Here is an 18655-nt window from a genome sequence, read left to right as displayed (position 1 = left end):
AAAAATGAAAGAGCGCAAAATCGCAACCAACGTAAAAATTCTTCGCAGTTCTGTCGCCAAGTGGGGTCCACAAGCTGAATTTGACTGGAGTTCCTGGAGACCTTGCTGAATGTGTCCTTGACCAACAACATTTTTTGGTGTCGTTCGAAAATGTTAAAATATTTTCAGTAGCAAGAAAATTCTGAAATCTAAATGTTTTGATAACTCATTTCAAAAATGTCTACTGCTAATTGCTACGCTAGAAATTTTGAAAGCACAAAAAAAAGAGCTGAGAGGGAGAAAATTTATTGCATAAAAAAATATATAAATATTTTATATAATAAATAAAAAATTAATATATGTAAATATTTTTTGTAATTTTGCAATTTTTATTCAATTATATATTTTTTTAAATATCAGTTTGTAATATTTATCGCCACTTTCGTTCATTTATGTATGTAATTGTTTGTATGTTTCACAGTTGTTTTGTTTTTTTTTTTTTATTAATTTCTTATTATCATTATACATTTGTTGTAATTAGCATTTTCGTTTCAATATTTTATTATGCTCGCTATTTTGTCTTTTGTTGTTGTTATATTTCTTTGTTTGCTCTTATTGTTTTGTTTGTGTGAGTGAGTGTGTTTCTCATTATTACTTTTTTATTAAATATAATTGCTAAAACTGTTAGTTAACATCTAAATATATATTATTTGTTGCTTTCTTATTACATCCATTTTGTATTCATGTTGCATTTTCATAATGTCGTTATTTATTTAATTTTAATTATTATTTTTTGTAAATTTACTTCAGTTTTTCTTGTTGTTGTATTCTGTTTGTGTTTTATTGTATTGTGTGGTTTTTGTTTTGGTATTTGTATTTGAGTTTTATTTTTTGTATTTTGCTGTAGTTGTTGTAATTTGTAATTTGTGTGGTTTGGCTGCATCTGTAATACATGCAGTACTCCTTTAGTACAATGAATCATTAATAAAATTCAAATTCAATATAATTGCTATTTTGAAAACTGTTTTTTTTGCTCTCTCTGCCTCTTCTATTTCTATTTTACTGCAATTTAAATATTCCGCTTAAACAATTTGGCGGTTCTACTAACTGTAAATAACTTGCTTACATTATTATTTTTATTTTGTAAATTATTATTAACTTTATTGTTTCTTTTACTTAAATAAAAATAAAAACTTCTTTATTTTTGTATTTTAAAATTATCTTCTGTGTTTTGAAGTTTCTTAAGCTTATAAATATCTATAACTGTGTATGATTAAACCACAATGTAATAATATTAATTAAATTAAATTATAATATATTTGTATATGTAAGTATTTAATATTATTGTTATTAATAAAATTCTAATATTAAGTCGCATGAGCGTGACATACATACATAAGTATGTATGTCTATACACCCATATATATTTGTTTTAATCCAGTGTTGTCCCGTTGAGTCGCTTGTTTTTGTTTTTTTAATTGTTTTGATTTGCGTTTTCTTTGTTGATAAAGGATGTCATCATCATTATTGCGTTGTTTTATGTTAGTAATGTTAATGTAATAAAAAAACAAAACATTAAGATTAAAATTCAGAAAAAAATTAATATTCAAAAAAAATTCAAAAAAAAATTGGAAGTGAAAGTTTTTCATGTTAAAACATTAAAGTGAAAAAAGATATTAAACAAAAAAACTATTATTTCAAAAATAAAAAAAAACATCGCCAAAACATTAGAAAGACAATATTTGGAAGTGAAGATTTTCCATGTTAAAACATTATTAAAAAAAAAAATTAAATCAAACAAATACTAGGATAGATTAGCTTATGTTGAGATAGTGAATGCCGGTTCGTTGTGGTACGTAAAAAGCTCCTGTACATGTACTGGATCATAACACCCTTAAAAATCGACAAAGCCATTCACAATTTGTTGAGACGGCTAATACCAGTTCTGGCTATGTCTTCTGGTTTGCCGTTAAACCATAAAATTTCCAAAAAAAATTAAATAAAAACTCTTAAACAAAATTAAAAAATTAAATAAACAAAAATTCCAATAATAAATAAATAAAAATTCAAAATAAAGATAAAAACTCGAAAAAGAAAAAATTAAAAAAAAAATATATTAAATAAAAATTAAAAAATGGCTAAAAAAAATATTAAAATTCAATTAAAAATATAATAAAATATAAAAATTTCAAACAAATATATTAAAATGTCAAAAAAATGTAAAAGTTCTCCATGTTAAGCAGCAGTTTTGAAAAGAAAAGGAAAATTACTTATTTGTTTCGTTGTTTCTTGGGCGTGGCTACGTATGTATGTATAATACATATGTGGCGTGAGAATATAAAATGTTTATTGACAAAAATGTATTAAAAAATTTAAAAAAACAGGAACTGGAAAACTGTCTATTAATAAAATTAACAAAAAAAATAGTATTAATTAAATCTTTCGCCTTATTTTATTTCTATTTTTTTTTTTTGTAAAAAAAAAATCATATTTGAACGAAAAAGAACAAATCAATGGAAATGGATGGTTTTTGACAATAATAATAAGAAATATATAATAAAAAACTGAAATTAAAAAAATGTTTGTAAAAAAATTATATTTTAACGAAAATAGAAGAAGTCAGTGGATGCTTTAATACACATTAAATATTGGCGCAAATTTTTTTTTAAGTATTTTAAAAATTATCTACATATGGCCAATTTATATTCAAAGCTTAATGCGCATATTTATACTTTATTTCAAACTTTTTGTTCAGTGCTTTTTAGGATATTGTCCGTTATGTAGAAATTGCACAATATATAACAAATCCGGGAATATGGCAAAAATACGGGAAAATTTAATGTATGCACCTAAAAGTATTCCTTACTATAGCAAGCTCTTTGTGTACTACCGCAATAAAAATATTTTTATCTATTGCATCTTTTAGGCGCTCTAGTTCATTTAGTTCTAGAACACCAAATGTTAAACTAATAAAAAAAATCATATTCTTTAATAAAAAGTTAAGTTAGTGAATTTTGTACTCACAAAATAATATATGTATACAGTATGTATATGTACATATGTATGTATATTCAATTATTAAGCCAGCGGCAACTCTTCATTTTCGAAATACTTTTTAGGGTATAACGTAATTATTTTAATTTCCCTTTTTTTGAACTTGAATTTCAATCATGGAAAAACTAGGGACTTTCGGTTAGTTTGAATACATTCCACAACCTAGTGCTTCTTAAAGGCATCCACAGCGTTTCACAAAAAATAACATCAAACAAAAATTTTTAATTTTGTTCAATTATTTTTTAATCTATTTCGAAAGACTTAGAATAATTTTTTGCATTTGTTTGGTTTTATTTATATCTTGTTATGCTTTTCTTCTTTGTTGTTGTTGTTGCATTTTGCAAACACATACCAAATCATATATGCAAAAATGTACTAATTAGATTACAAAAACAAAAATAAAAGAAAAACAAGTTAAAATCATTAATATGAATGTTTTGAATGGCGACTTACGAGTTACAAAGGATCAGAGCTTAAAATTATATAATTTGCCAATATTCCAAATGTGCTTAAATTTACAACAATTGAATAGAATTCAAATTTGACATAAAACATAGATTTCCTTCTGTGTGCGCAATGTGATGATTGATATATGCATGTATGGATTTGTAAATGTATTGGTATTGTTGTAGTTTTTGCTGCTATTTTCCCATGTTTTTTTTTGTTGCTGCTGTTCGCGACTGTTAGCTGCATACTCCGCATGCTGCTGACTTTCGGCAGCAATCGTCTGCTGACTCTAGTCACTTAGTTTTGCAATTGCGGTTGTTTTTATTGTTGTTTATTGCAGTTACGTGTTTTTGTTTTTGTTGGCCAAAGCAAGGATCATGCGCTGCATTTCTGCAATTCTGATGTGTGCGTCTTCTCTTGGGAGGCGTGTTGTGCAGTTAAATTGAATTCTGAAATTTCGCAGCTGGTATTGTTGCTGTTGTTGTTGTAGCCACACGCTGCCCACTAACTGCCAGGCAGGCACTTAGCCATTCGGCTTGACATTGACATTGGCCTTGTTCTTGCTGGCACAACTCCTGGCTGGCTTGTGTGTATGTATAAGTGACAATGTCAAAGTTTTGGAATTCTGCACGTCGCTATTGTTTTTGTTGTTGCTATTGTTGCTATGCAGCGCTTTAAGCTGCTTTTGCCTGTCGCGTGGCAATCAGGCTCCATTATTGCTTATATGTTTGTGCATGCACGCACACAAATACACATCATTATCTCATTTAACGGTTTTCGGTTTTCAAAATTGTAATATTTCCTTTTCATAATCCATTATATATGTACGTATGTATGTATATTTTATTTTCTTTTCACTTGCTTCGTTTAATTTAGTTGCTAGGTAGGATTGTAGTATGCATGTATGTATGTGTGTGTGTGTGTGTATGTTTTTAGTTTACGTAGTAGGTAGTATGCGTGTGAGTGTGTATATGTTTTTGTATTGTTTTTTTTTTCCTTTTTTCTTTTTGTATTTTAGTATTTGTGTTTATTTAAATGTAATTCAAATTCATATAATTAGCTTAACCATAAACCGATATTATAATTCCATATCACGGGCCTCGTCTTCACTATAATCCGACATGCTCGACTCGCTGTCGCTGCTCTCTCGCTCCTGTTGCGCCGCACGCAACGCCTCCTCGGTGGCGTAGCGTTGCACATAGTCGGCCACTTTGCGATGATACTCCTCCGGTTCGTGCAAGTACAACGCCGCTGCATCACGATTCAGCGGATCAACTGGATTCGGATATGTCAGCAATTGTGGTAGAAATGATTCGAATATATTTGAGAGATCATAAAGTGCTGTCCAAGCCTGATTGATCACGTCCAGACACACAGTGCCGGACGATTCGTCGATATTCGGATGGTAGATTTTATTCACGAACCCTATACTTGGCGATTTGAATGGGTAATTGTCGGGCAGGTAGACGCGCACCTTCCATACGCCACCCTCATAAGGGGTTCCATGTGGTCCGAAAAATTTCACATGAAACTCATTTAGGCCACCCAAAATGGTCACCTCGTGCTTGGATTCAATTAACTTGATGACGTCATTGTCCATGCGTCGCTTACCAGCGCTAGGTGAGGACATCTTACAACAACTTTATAGAGCTTCCACGTCTCCGTCTACACTAAATGTCAAGGTCGCCTTCACCAGAAACGCTATTTAATTTCAGCAGCCAAGTAGTGTTCGCTGGGGAAGTCGTTGTGGTGCGTCAGTTGTCGTGTTCGACTTCGGCTTGTGAGTGACAGCTCGCAAATATTTATTTAACTGTATGTGTAGTAGTGCGCCTTAAGCCGCTGCCGCTCCAGCTGAAAATGAGAAATCGGTGCAATGAGTTGGTGGTCCCGACAAAACAACAACAGCTACAGCAACCGATTTCTCAGCACGTGCCTCAGATAAGCCCTGCCGTTGTAATGGTTTTAGTTTGCTGATTTTTGTTGTTGAAACTGCAATGAAACAAATGGAGAAATGTTTACTTATTGAAGCAAAAAACCAAATGCTAAACTTTTGTCAAGAGAAATTTCGAAATTATTCAAACAAATACAGTGAGGAAGAGAGAAAGGAGTCATGTGGAAAAAAGTAATTTGTATGAAGAAGTGTTGTATTTAGGGTGATTGTTTTGGTTGCTACTGGCACACAAGAATATAACAAATATAAGGTACGTCTGCAAGACCCGTTAGGACGGTGTTTACATTGTCGGACCAGAGAGCATGACTCTTCAAATACTCCAAAAAAATAAACTTTCTTAGCGAAAAAAATGCACACAACATAATGTTATGGTAAAATACTTTGTGCAATGATGAGTAAAATATTGTACAATACAATACGTTTTTTTGCGGTTAATAAATACATTTTGAGGTTAGAAAAATTTATAAAAATTATTATGAGGTTAATAAAAAAAGTCAATACATTTATTAATTCAATAAATTATTTAGAATAAAAATTAATTAATAACGCATTTCGTTATACCACATTACATTAAGGTCTGGTTTTCAAATTACATTGGAAATCAGTTCAAATTGAAACTCTGAATGAGCCCATCACATTTTGTCCAAGATACCTAACTAGACATACTACACCAAAATTTCGTTCACATATAAACAAATTTTATAATTCTCATCCAATTTATGAAAATCGAAAATGTTGATATTACTTCAAAACTTTATTTGAATAAGTTGGCGTTTGTGAAGACGTTTTATATAATAAATAAATAAACAAAAAATTTTAATAAAGTGTACGTTTGCAGAATTTAATGTACTTTATTAATCGAAGATTCGTAGCCGATATTCAAAAGGACCTCCATAAAAAGGTGTCTGGCGTTGAGAAAGATTTTTCGACTTAAAATTATCTCAGTTTCAAAAACCAAAAATTTATTACTGCAGATGAATACAGGTAATGATCGAAGGACTAGTCAAAATATTAATTTTGACAATATGACGGCTTCACAAATAAAAAGAGTTTTTTGTGAAAAAATGTACAATTTAATATACTTTTAATAGGTGATGCGACACCTCAAATAAGGGATCAAAACTTCCTTCTAATAAACAAGTTTTAGTAGTTTATGCTACGAGATTCGTCAATGGAATTAACTGTAAATGAATATGAAAATATCAGTATTCGCGAGTGCATTATATATTGGGAACAAAGTCGTATTATTACAAAATCTTTTTCTAATAGTGTAAACAAACTTGTGATTTTATATCAAGTTTAGAAGAATTTGCAAAAAAAAATGCACAAAAACCCAAGACCAGAGTTTGTCAGAAACTTGGACAATTTGTTTGATATCGCGGCGATATAAATAGGCATATCGCGGAGTCAACCATCGACATCATATGATCTTATACAAGAAGACTAATCTAAGTCAAACGCAGACATAATATCGTTGCAAGAAGATTGCTCAACTTAGGTTGAGTGCTTGCAACTCAAAATATCAATGTGGAAAGACATCATCCAAAATTAGTAGTGGCGCTAGACATGTGTCACTAAATTATGAGGGATACCGTATATGGTCTTAAAGCTACTATTAAAGCACTTGGATACAATGCTGATGAATTTCCTATAATTAAGTTCTCAATTTAAAGAATTCGCAACGAAAAAGGCAAAGAGCGTGCGGAATCCATTGAGTTTCAAGGTTTCAAAATGAGATGCCAGAGTTTGTGATTGTTCACTTTAAAAATTATTGCCTCTTTTAGATGTTCGCAAATCAAGAGAAGAGCGTCTTCCGGTAGTTATTTCTTATGGAAATAAAGATCAGTTTATAGGCAGGTACCATGCACCAAGCCAGGTGGCTAGCGAGGGCGATTTATGTCCCTATAGCCAAATAATGATGCGAAGAAGAAGATTTCAGTGTTTGATGGCAAACAAAACTTAAAAAGTAAATTTGAAGAATAATACTTTTTTATGTATTAATAGTAATATGTTTTCGGTTAGAACCTTTAACAAATTTCTCTATTTACCCGGTACAAAAATATATATGCATACATACATATTAATTTCAATTCAATATGTACATATTATTTTCGTTTTAATTTTCGGAAAAAGAAATTTGCCTTATACCTTGGAACACCCTAATGTACATATGTATGTACCATACACATGTATGAAAATATATATTTATTTATTCTGTAAAATAAAATATAAACATTAAACTTCTCAGCCGCATGTTGCACGAAATACTGAGTACGCACACACACACTCGCACACAAACGCACGCTAAGCATTCGAAAATGGGGTCAAAAGCAAATGAGGACAGCAACAACAATAACGACAACGTTGTTACAACGAGGCCAAATCTGCAGCATTCAAATTCTATGTAAAATGTCAGCGCATGGCTGTTGGTAAATGTACATACACACACTCGTATATAAATTGCACATACATATATATAATCGAGTCTGTGTGAATGCCTATGAATGCATGTTAAAGGAAAATTAAAAAGGAAAAAAAAACTCTGCAAGCAAACGCCAATACATACAAACAGAAGATTGACTTTGCAAAGTCACACAGCTGCAATTATAAGTTAACTGCAAATCGGTGGGAAGGAAGAGAACTAAAAATAAAATTTGAAGCATATTTATAGGCTGCGAAGCTTGATTGACGAAGAATATGCAGTTTTTGTAAACAAAAATTATTAAACACATTTTTTATATAAAAAAAAGCATAATCAATTACTATTATAATTTCATTTAATTTTGGGCCTTAAAATCAGAAAATAGGAAATATGTGAAATTATATTATATAAGTATAGTATATACAATAATATAATATACATATATTTTGAGAGTGAAAAATTATTTTTGGTTCTAAAACGCATTTGAAAAAGTTTCTTTAGAGAATATAAATACATATATATCATATAATATACATGTTCTCTAAAGAAAATGTATCTTGTAAAAGATCCTTTACACATAATTTCTGTGAAAATTACGCGCCTAAATTTTATGGCCCACAAAAAAATTTAGTTCATCGAATGCAAGTATGTAGGCTGTATGTACGTTAGAGTGTAATTGTAATATGAAATCAACGCGCGTTGCGGTTACAGTAAAATAAATTGTTGGTGACGTTGTTGTTGGCCAACGTGAATCACGAGGTGACACCGTGTCTAAGAATATCACAATGCAAATGAATAACTAGAAAAGAAGTATGAAAAAAAGCAAAATGAAAGCGGAGAAATATAAATTTACACAAATAAACAGAAATATGTAAATTTAACCTGAAAGATAGTAAAAACAATAAGAAGTGATATGAAGAACTATGTATATATGCATATACTGATACGCACTGATACATATACATAACTGTATTTTTTTAACTTATTACATATTATTTAAGAAACTTTATTTATAAACTTACTAAGGCTTAGCCCATAGTGAATAAAGATTATTATAGCGTTTTCTTTTCTCGATGAAAAATTTGCTTCATTATATGGCAACATTATATAAATGTTTAAAACTGAACAATTCATTATAATTAGTAAAAAAAATTTATTTAAAAAAATAACTGTTAAAACCGAAAAATAAACCTTGTCTGGGCAACTCTCCCGCTTACTTTTTGGAAAGGGCAAAAAATACTGCACTTGTTTCAGGTTAGAAGGCAACATTTTGAAATAAAAAAACAACGCAACTTTAACAGCCCGGGCATACTTGTAGAGTTGAATAATTGCAACATTATAGTTTTTAATATTAGTTTCAGAAGTGTTTTCAGTTTATTTCTTCTCTTTCTAATAACCATCTTGATCTTATCGAATCTTTAATAAAGAATTATAAAACATTTTGATTGAATTCATTTGTCTTTTTAAACTACTTTTTGAAGAAAGCGGTTTTCGAACTTAAAATCAACTGATTACAGCGGTTGCCATATTTATATGAAAGTTAAAAATCCTACTTTCTATTTGTAACTTACAATCGAATAGTCCTGATGGCAAAACACTTAAAAGACTTATATTCTTTAAGGGCTTATATTCACTTGTAAATTTAAAAAATTAATATTTTTGTATATATTATATATCAAATCTACATATATTTGAAAATGGTCACCGAAAATTCAAGTTGACCCAGCAACTAATTTAGGATATATGAGCAAATTTGTAAGAATATTTTAACTTAGTGTAATCGGCTCCTAAAACTGTAAACGCGTTCGGTTGGTGAGGAAAATTTCTCCGAAACGGTTGGACTGATCGACTTGAAATTTTCGCATGATCTTCTTAGATATATTTGTCAGGTAATGATCGAAAGAATACGATTTTTGATAATAATTTCGATTTTTTCAGCCTCTTTCAAGTACAATTTATTTTTTACAAAAACCGACATTTTGTTTGGAAAACCGCAAATTTCTGAAAAGTAAAAATTTTTACTAGTCCAATTAATACCTGTATTTATTACATTATTATTTGAAGAGTGAGCGATGACAGCAAAACACAAGAAGGCTGAAATAAGATCTGACATGGTAACCAGTTACAGCAATTATTTAAATTTTCAATCACTTTTAATTAACTTTACAGGTAATTCCTGCTTTTAAGTCCAGATTTTGATTCGAAAAAAAAGTTGTGGGGTTATTTACGTGTGTGAGAGTGTATCTTCTGTGGCACCAATTTTGGATAGCTGGTTGTATATTACAGGACTTAAAAACTAACACTGCATTATGGTACTGTTATTATATTTATAGTAATGATTAGAACACTTGTTTACCGAAAACGATACCATACCTATTTTCACAATTGTAGTTGTATGTGCTTATTCATGAACTACCTTTCTAAATAATAAAGCAAACAAAGAAGTTTTAACTCATTAACATTTAACTTTTGTTGCGGTTATTATTTTTTTTTTTTACACAAATAAGTGCGCAGTTAAAAAGATTAAGCAAATAACACTCATGCCTGGAATATGATTGAGCTGGTAAGCGCTTATATAATGAATCATGATAACTTTAGACTGAGACTGACAATGTTCTTGTCTGTGTATTTTTGATATTATCATACTACTGATGTAGTTGAAAAACAACAATGGTAAGTTGATAATTACTATAATAGGCGCTTACCACTCTACGCACAAATGGCATATGTATGTTACAATATGTATTGTATGTATGTAGAAAAAGCATGTGTAATAATGCGGTTAAATACTCTTCAGTATTTGCAGTAAACAGTCATATTATATTATATAGCCAATCTGGACGTATCCATAGAGTTGCATATTAACTGTGTGTAAATTTAAATATGTATGTATGTACATATATATATACATATATGTATGAATAAGAAGCTAAGCAATTTATTTCTAAGCCTTACAGAAAATCAACAATGATAATTTGTTAAGAGCACTACGGTACTTGAGAAAGTTGTTGCTTTTTCAAAATATCACACTTATAAATGTGTACATATATACACATGCAAATATAGTATATATGTCCATATATTATCTCAGCGTTACTACATTTATGAATATTTTCACATACAATTTATATGTAGAGTTCTTAGAAGTGTTAGTATGGAGATGACCTAGAGTTGTCTACAACTATAGCTCTCTCTTCTTAGCAAACCAAATCTTTTAAACGACTTGCCATAAGATGCAAGACTTTTTTAAGGGGTTATGTTATACTTGCTGCTGAAGCCGACCTTCGAAAGAAAGCTTCTATCGGTGAGAAAAATTGTTTTTCCTTAAATTTATCTAAAATCCAAAAACAATTAACGATCGATGGACTAGTAAAAATTTTGATTATGGACAAAATGGCGGCTTTCCAAAAAAAATCAACACTTTAGTGTGGATTAAAACTGACAAATATATCTAAGGTTGTGAGAACATTTCAAGTTGAGTCCAACTGTTTTGGAGAAATTTTCCTCACCGACTCTGAAAACACCCTATCTATAAAAAAACGTGTTTAAACTTAATAGTATAGTTTTGGGAGCCGATTACATTAAGTAAGAGTTCATACAACTTCGCTCATCTCTCCGAAACTTTTTGCTGGATCAACTTAAAATTTTTAAAGAATATTCTCAAATATATGTACATTCGATACATAGCCAAAAACATCAACTATTTTTAAACTTACAAGTGAATATAACCTCCTAAAGTGCAAATCTTGTTATGCATTGCCCTTCTTTCAGTAGAGATCTGACTTTGGAGCACATTTCTACAGGGAATAAGAGTTTTTCAAACACTGGAAGTATTGATAAACTTCAAAATGTAAAAAATTAAAACAAAAAATTAAACTTAAATATCGATATTTTATATTATCGATCAACATGATATTGATAAACAGACGTAAGTACTCGAAGTCTTTATAGTGTATTCGTTTGTCTTCGAAGAAATTTAAATAAAACTACTAATAGATATGTAAAATTTGCAAATTCGATATATAAATATCGATGAATATGCATGTACTGTAACTTTAATTAGTACTCCAAAATGTATATCTTTTTTCCAATTATAAGTCTCTAAGAAGAAATTTATGCTCAACGGAGAAGCCAACGATAAATTATTTCGACTAAACTAGAAGTCAATCGATGTACAGATAATTTTAAGATTTTTATTATGATATCGAATTATCGATTATATTTTATATTATCGAGCAACATGATATCGATATAAGTAGTGCAAGAATTTTCGACATTTTACGGAAACTAAAATAAAAATCTAATCGATATGTAAGATTATCAAATACTATTTCAAAAATATCGATATATTATATATACTCTATGAAAACGATATATGTTTTTTCAATCATAAACATCTAGGAATGACAGTTTGCTTAACAGAGAAACTACTAAAAAATTCTCTCGCTTCAGCTAGGGGTAAATCGATGTATGTTAATCTTTCGTATTCTAAAAAATATCATCAAATTGAAAGCCCTTTTACTTAAGCTCCTGTTGAAATGCAGAAGAATAATAATATTTAATCAAAAACTTCGTCGTTTGTCAATAAAGGTGTAGTAAATCCTCAAATTATGGAAAGAGCTACGCCAGACGCGCTGCGTTCTTAAAGTGCAACGCCACTGGGCATTCAACTTAACTGCGCACAAACACATCTAACTAGATACATATATATATATGTGTATGTGTGAGTGTTTTTCTACACACTTTTACGAATACCAAAGTATTTACGTGTCTGCGGAGGCACTGTTCCGACAGCGTAGTGGGCCAAAGTGATTGAACTCACCCATTTTCTTTATAGTATGCTACAACGCACACCGCTGACAAGGTACAGATACTTAAATAAAATAAAACAACAACACTACTAAATGCAAAAGGAACAAATAAAAGTGAGTCAAAATAATAAAAGACAGAAAAGTTTAAATTCATATATGTTATACATAGATATGCACAAACATACAAGCATACATATGGTCGCTAAGCAGCTGTAGAGACTGTTTGTTGTGGAGTTAAATGCGAAGCATTGCGAAGAAGCAACGAACAAAGAACCAATTTGACCAACGCGCAAGGAGGAAGAGCAGACAGACACGCACACACAAGCGAAAATTTATTATATACATACAAATATGTATATACATATGTATATCGGATGTGGAATTATAAATTTGTAATACAATTTGAGGATCCCCCTCGCCCCAACATCAAATAAGGTATACTATTGGATTTCAATTATAATTTTTCTATTATTAACGAATATTATAAAGATCTTGCTGTGGATGAGCACTTCATGCACTCATGAAATTAAATTATATATTTAATTGCGATTGCAAAATTAAATAAGGCACGTTTTACACGCTTGAATAGTCAGACGCAACAGCCCACGCGCCAACAAAAGCTACGCCGCGAGAAAAATAAATAATCGCGCTCACAATGCAGGGGGAAACATAGTGCCCAGCAAGTGTGCAACTATGTACGCGGTGTGGAGTGTGTATGATCAGACGATTTGTTTTAAAGACGGACAGAGGCGAAGAAAAACGTTATTGTTCAATTAAATTACTTTTATTGTCATCTATATTTAATTTCAGAACAATTATTACTATATTATTTACTATCTTTCTATTCTAATCACTTATTATTTCACATATTTAAGTTTTGTTTTTCGTCATTTAAGTACATATATCTATTTTATTTATTTTTATTTTAACTGACACTCAGCTGTTTAGTACGTTCTCATGCTGGCTTTGTGCTCTCTGCCTTGGTGTTTTTGTTTTATTTGATGCGATTACTAATCAGCGGGTATTTTGTTTGTGCATAGTTTTACATTAAAAAAGTAATATTTCCTAGTTGTATCTTTTTTCTACAATACATTTTCAATTGATGCCATAATAATTGGTTTGTGTTTTCGTTTTTTGTTTTGTTTAAGGCAACTCACTAGTTACTACAAATGCCCTCCCGCTGAGTGTATATGTGCACGAACAGCATGCATTTGATCTTACGGATTTATATACATAAATATGTATGTACAAGAAGCAAAAACAAAACAAAACCCAAACCAAAATAATATCAGAATCAGTCGAACCGACATTATTTTGCGTTTGATTAGTTTGTAGGGTTGCCAGGTATAGACATACATACATATCAATATGGGGGCTAAAATACTTTCATACAAGTATTGTATATACCGTCTGATCAAATTTGACTCGGACTACTCTCTTTGTAGCAGCGCGCGAAAACCGAATTGATTCGCAAAAGAGATGCGTGACAACGTAGCTGAGGACCGTAAATTCATCAAACGCATCATTAATAGTGACGAGTCGTAGATTTATAACAATGACGTCGGAGCTGTGCAACAATCTAGCGACTAGCGGTCCAAAAATTAGCGTTGGCATGCTTTTATTGGCTCAAAAGAAGCCCATTTTAAAGGCGACAATAAAGATCTGTATTAAAATACATTAAAATGTTTTTTGTAAGTCCGGGTCAAATTTGATCGGATGGTATAGTTCAAATATTTGTGATATAAAAAAATACCTATTATAAGTGTTGTAATATATAACTCTCTAGACCTAAAAGTTCTGTACTTCCGTAAAAACTTTTTTAAAAAAACATTATTTATTTAAAGTACAAAGTACGTTTATTTTTGGAAAAAACAAAAAATATTTATGTGAGTCTTGTTGACTCTGACAAAGCATTGCAAAGCAGCAGTAATGGTCGACACAGAATATACAATATTTTCAATTATTGGCAACCCTGTACTTTACTTAATCGTTGGGTTGGTCAACTCGTGTATTTTCCCTACTTGTGTGATTTTGTTGTTGTTTCTTGTTTTTTTTTTTTTATTGGCTTTGCACTTGTGTTGATGACTTTGTGTTTTTGTTTTCACCATTTTAGTTCTAATTGTATTTTATTGTTTTCAATGCAGCTGCTTATGACAAAGCAATTAAACAATTCTTACAAATATAACGATGACACTGGCCTAAAATAAATATATTTATAATCATAAACGTTGCCTTAAAAGGGAGCAACAAATAAAATGTCAATAAATAGACAAATGTACATGTATACGTATACATAAGCGAGATTAGACGCTACTTATTGAGTATACAACAAAATTAAAAATAAATGTATGTATGTTTGCCTATGTGTAAAATATGCATTTGAAAGCAACAATTGCAAAGATTTAAATTCGTAAACAAATAAAAACAACAATCGCATGTATCAATATGAAAAGCTAAGTATGTTAGGTACATATGTACATACGTTTACTCGTATCTGTTTGTATGCGTGTGAGGTAAGTGGATTTATTATCAAATTTACCTACATACATATGTACACAAGTATGTGTGTCCGTACGTGCAAACGCACAAACAAGATATGAGACAGTTCGCTCAATCACACAATTTGGATCACTCGATTGCATACTCGCACTTATGAAATACAAAACAACAGCAACAAAGCAAACGTCAGCAAAACACACAAATTTTAGATTTTCTTAAAATCTAATTTTCAACAATTAAAATTGCAATTTCAGCAGAGATTTCGATAATATTAGTCGTACAATACTATTTTTTTATATATTTTATTTTAATTTATGTTTTTTTACCTTTTTGCTTTTGCTTTTATTTTCTAGCCTTAGTTCTTTGTTTTACTTTTTTGTATAGCATACACTTCTTTTGCTACCGAGCAGAGAGCAAAACAACTTATTTATTTATTTCAGTGGGTACTTAAAATGCGAGCGCACAAACTAGACTGGATCCACTGACTCGGAATCGCACTCACCTCGACTCGGTTGCGATGCACAGCAAACACTGAACTGAACTTTGCTATGCAGCGCTGAGCAACTGAACGTTTTGTGTATGCCCAAACCTCCATATTTCTGTAATTTTGTGTATATGAATGCATATACAAACACACACACTCATATATGTACATGCATTTGTACCTACAGATGTTTTTATATAGATATGTTTGACAATTTGGATGTCAGCAAATACCCTGTAGGGAAAACTAAAGGCAAACATGAGAAAAACAAATATATGTACGTATTTTCAGTGACACTTAAGGTGTACCACTTGTGAATTTCAAAAAGTTTTTTTTTTATTTTTTTTCATAGTCGGTGAGGAAAATAGCTCCGAAACGGCGAATTAATCTTAAAATTTTCACACCTACTTCTTAGATATACATATTTGTCGTGTAATTAATAGAAGGAGTAAGATTGCTAATAATGATTGCGATTTTTTAAGCCACTCTGAAGTGTAAATTTTTTTTATATAAAACGACTTTTTTGAAGAAGCCGCAATTTTGTCAAAAATTATATATTTATATATATATATATATATATTTATCTACAGTAATTTTAAGCAAACAAATTTTGATCACCGCCAGACATCTTTTTTATGAGGTCTTGCTGTAGATCAGCTACGGTATCAATGAAAATTTCAAAACTTTTCAAAATAAATCGCCGATTATTTAAGTACAATTAATTCTGTAAGTCATTGTTAGTATTTTATTTTATATATTAAATAAAATGCAATAAACAAAAAAAAAATTTAAAAAAACTCATATTTTCAGACTTGCAAGTGGATATAACCCCTTGATTCACTAAAGAGCCCTCATATTATCTAGTTGATAGTTTTCGGTTCATAAATAATGGTGCTTGAAGAATTACTCCTCATAAAGAGCTTTGCTTGATAATTTTTTTTATCCCCTGTAATATAGCGTTTACTTTTCTTTTATATAAACGAGCAAAAGTTGGAGAACTTATTCCAAAATGGATCGAAAGTACAACTTGAGAGACTATACAGTTCCCTACATGGCATTAAACATATTTTATATACATACATACGATACCTTTCTTACTTATGTATATACATAAATATGTACATACATATATCAAAGGCAAACAAAATAGAAATAAAAACAATTCTATACTGGAAACTGGAGAAATGACGGAAAAGCAAATAACCAAGGACAAACTTGTAAGGTGGAAGTAAAGAGAAAAAAATAAACAAAAACAAAAGTCATGGAACAGCTCAAAATGAGCACAACAACAGCGTACAGTCATATATTTGTAAATAGATATGTACATATCTACATATGCGTCTACCTATATAGTAAAAGGGCTTCAAATTTCCCAACATAGCACCCAAAGAACAGCTGGAGGTGGAATTGGAAAAAATGCAAGTGTGTATAGGTGTATGCATGTATCTGAACAGATGTAAACAGAAATGTTACAACAGAAATGCGCCTAAGCGTAGAACTGCAGGAGATAAACATTTGAGCAGCTGTTTTGTCAGGGTTGCCAAGCATCAGATTACAAGGGAAATATTTACATATAATTTTTATGAAATAGTACATATTTATGTAAGTAATTATTAATCGCAAAATCTAGCATAAATGAAAATAAGTTAAAAATAAGCAAAATCAATTTATAAAGCCAATACTATAGTTTTTACATAGTTCATCATATGCTTAACAGAGCTATGTATTTTATTCGAATATACATACATATAGCATAAAGAAGAGATGGTAAAAACATAGAACCAGCAAAACAACACAAAAGGAAACGAACTGATTACACTGCGAAATAATCGAATCGTGTGATAATGAAATTGAAAGCAGATGATAAAAACTCAATCTAAGGAAATATAAAAGCGATCAGAATAAATCATGGGAATTACCAATGTAACGAAAACGAGAAGAGAAAATTAAAAAAAATGTATTGCTTTTTAAAAGAGCAATTTCATTAAATATGTTTCATAATTTCAATTTCTTATTTATTGGTTTGCTGTTTTTGAATTATACGCATTTATCAAACCAACTGCGTAGTAGGTTATTGAGACATTGGACCATATTGTCTCATCACGGTATTTATTAAGGGCAAAGCGAAAACAAATTACGACTTTACTAACATAAATATGCGTAGTAAAATTGTTGAAGCATTGCGTGGCATAGTTAATAAGCCATACACCACAAGTAAAGCGCAAATGCAATTATATTTCCCATAACACAAAGTCACAGCTATTTTGAGGTTAGCAAAAAGTAAAAACTGTTTTTTAAAAACCATTCCCTTAGTATTAGCAGCAAATTTTAACAAGAATGCAACACGAATGACTACAAATTCAATCGATACGGGGATAAGCTACAACCTTCCTTGTTTCTGTGTTGCCCACCTTCAGCTATGACGTAGCATTGATGGGCATATTCGTCGAGTGCACTCATCGGATACATAAAGTGGAAGGAGGTTAAAAACGTTGGTTGCTCTTTTGTAATACTCACTTGCACAATTGATAATTTTTGCTGAATAGCTAATTAATAGCGTTGTTCTATGCACAAATTTTTTCTTGTGAAATCACACAGGGAATTAGCACCAGAAGCACTGATTTACACATTCACCTCAGTTCCTATCATTCGTTTTTAAGGGTCTAATTTTGATAAATTATAATACCACTATTTTATACATTCGTTTTGTAATGTCCAAATGCTCGCGATTTATTCTTTCTCAAATTTTTTCGCTTTTATAAAGTTTTATTCTCAGTTAATAAATTTTTCATAAATTACTTAATTTCACACAATCCCAAATCCACTTGCTCATCCAACTATTTCTATACACCACCAGCTGACAATTCTGCCAATACTGATTTTTTCCTCTTCTTTTTGCACAGCCGTTTTGTCTACGCAGTGTTGTATGTTGTCGTATTACAAACTCATGAACTAAAAAATATTCGAAATAAGAATATTTGACGTGGCCATCGTTTATATATATAATA

At 30.6% G+C, this 18655-nt stretch overlaps 1 protein-coding gene and 1 long non-coding RNA gene across 4 annotated transcripts; one reads left to right on the top strand and one right to left on the bottom strand.

Annotated features, from left to right (window-relative positions):
• Positions 1-3251: 3251 nt before the first annotated feature.
• UbcE2H (ubiquitin conjugating enzyme E2H) lies at positions 3252-18522 on the bottom strand. 3 transcript variants are annotated; one of them, XM_014232914.3, is made up of 2 exons: positions 18165-18522; positions 3252-5469 (listed from the first exon to the last, which is right to left on the bottom strand). In XM_014232914.3, exon 2 carries the CDS (start codon positions 5108-5110, stop codon positions 4559-4561), a length of 552 nt encoding a protein of 183 aa, XP_014088389.1. In that variant the 5' UTR covers positions 5111-5469; positions 18165-18522; the 3' UTR covers positions 3252-4558. The 3 variants fall into 3 exon arrangements, with proteins under 3 accessions (XP_014088389.1, XP_014088392.1, XP_014088390.1); XM_014232917.3 differs by lacking the exon at positions 18165-18522 and adding an exon at positions 15666-15716; XM_014232915.3 differs by lacking the exon at positions 18165-18522 and adding an exon at positions 15490-15659.
• Positions 12409-13725, top strand: LOC138857616 (uncharacterized). Its single transcript, XR_011396772.1, has 3 exons — positions 12409-12778; positions 12834-13099; positions 13154-13725. It is a non-coding gene; the product is annotated as an uncharacterized lncRNA (long non-coding RNA).
• Positions 18523-18655: the final 133 nt, after the last annotated feature.

Source organism: Bactrocera oleae, chromosome 5 (genome assembly GCF_042242935.1).
Source record: "Bactrocera oleae isolate idBacOlea1 chromosome 5, idBacOlea1, whole genome shotgun sequence".
Classification (NCBI taxonomy): Eukaryota; Metazoa; Arthropoda; class Insecta; order Diptera; family Tephritidae; genus Bactrocera; species Bactrocera oleae.
This window is presented reverse-complemented; position numbering and strand designations above follow the sequence as displayed.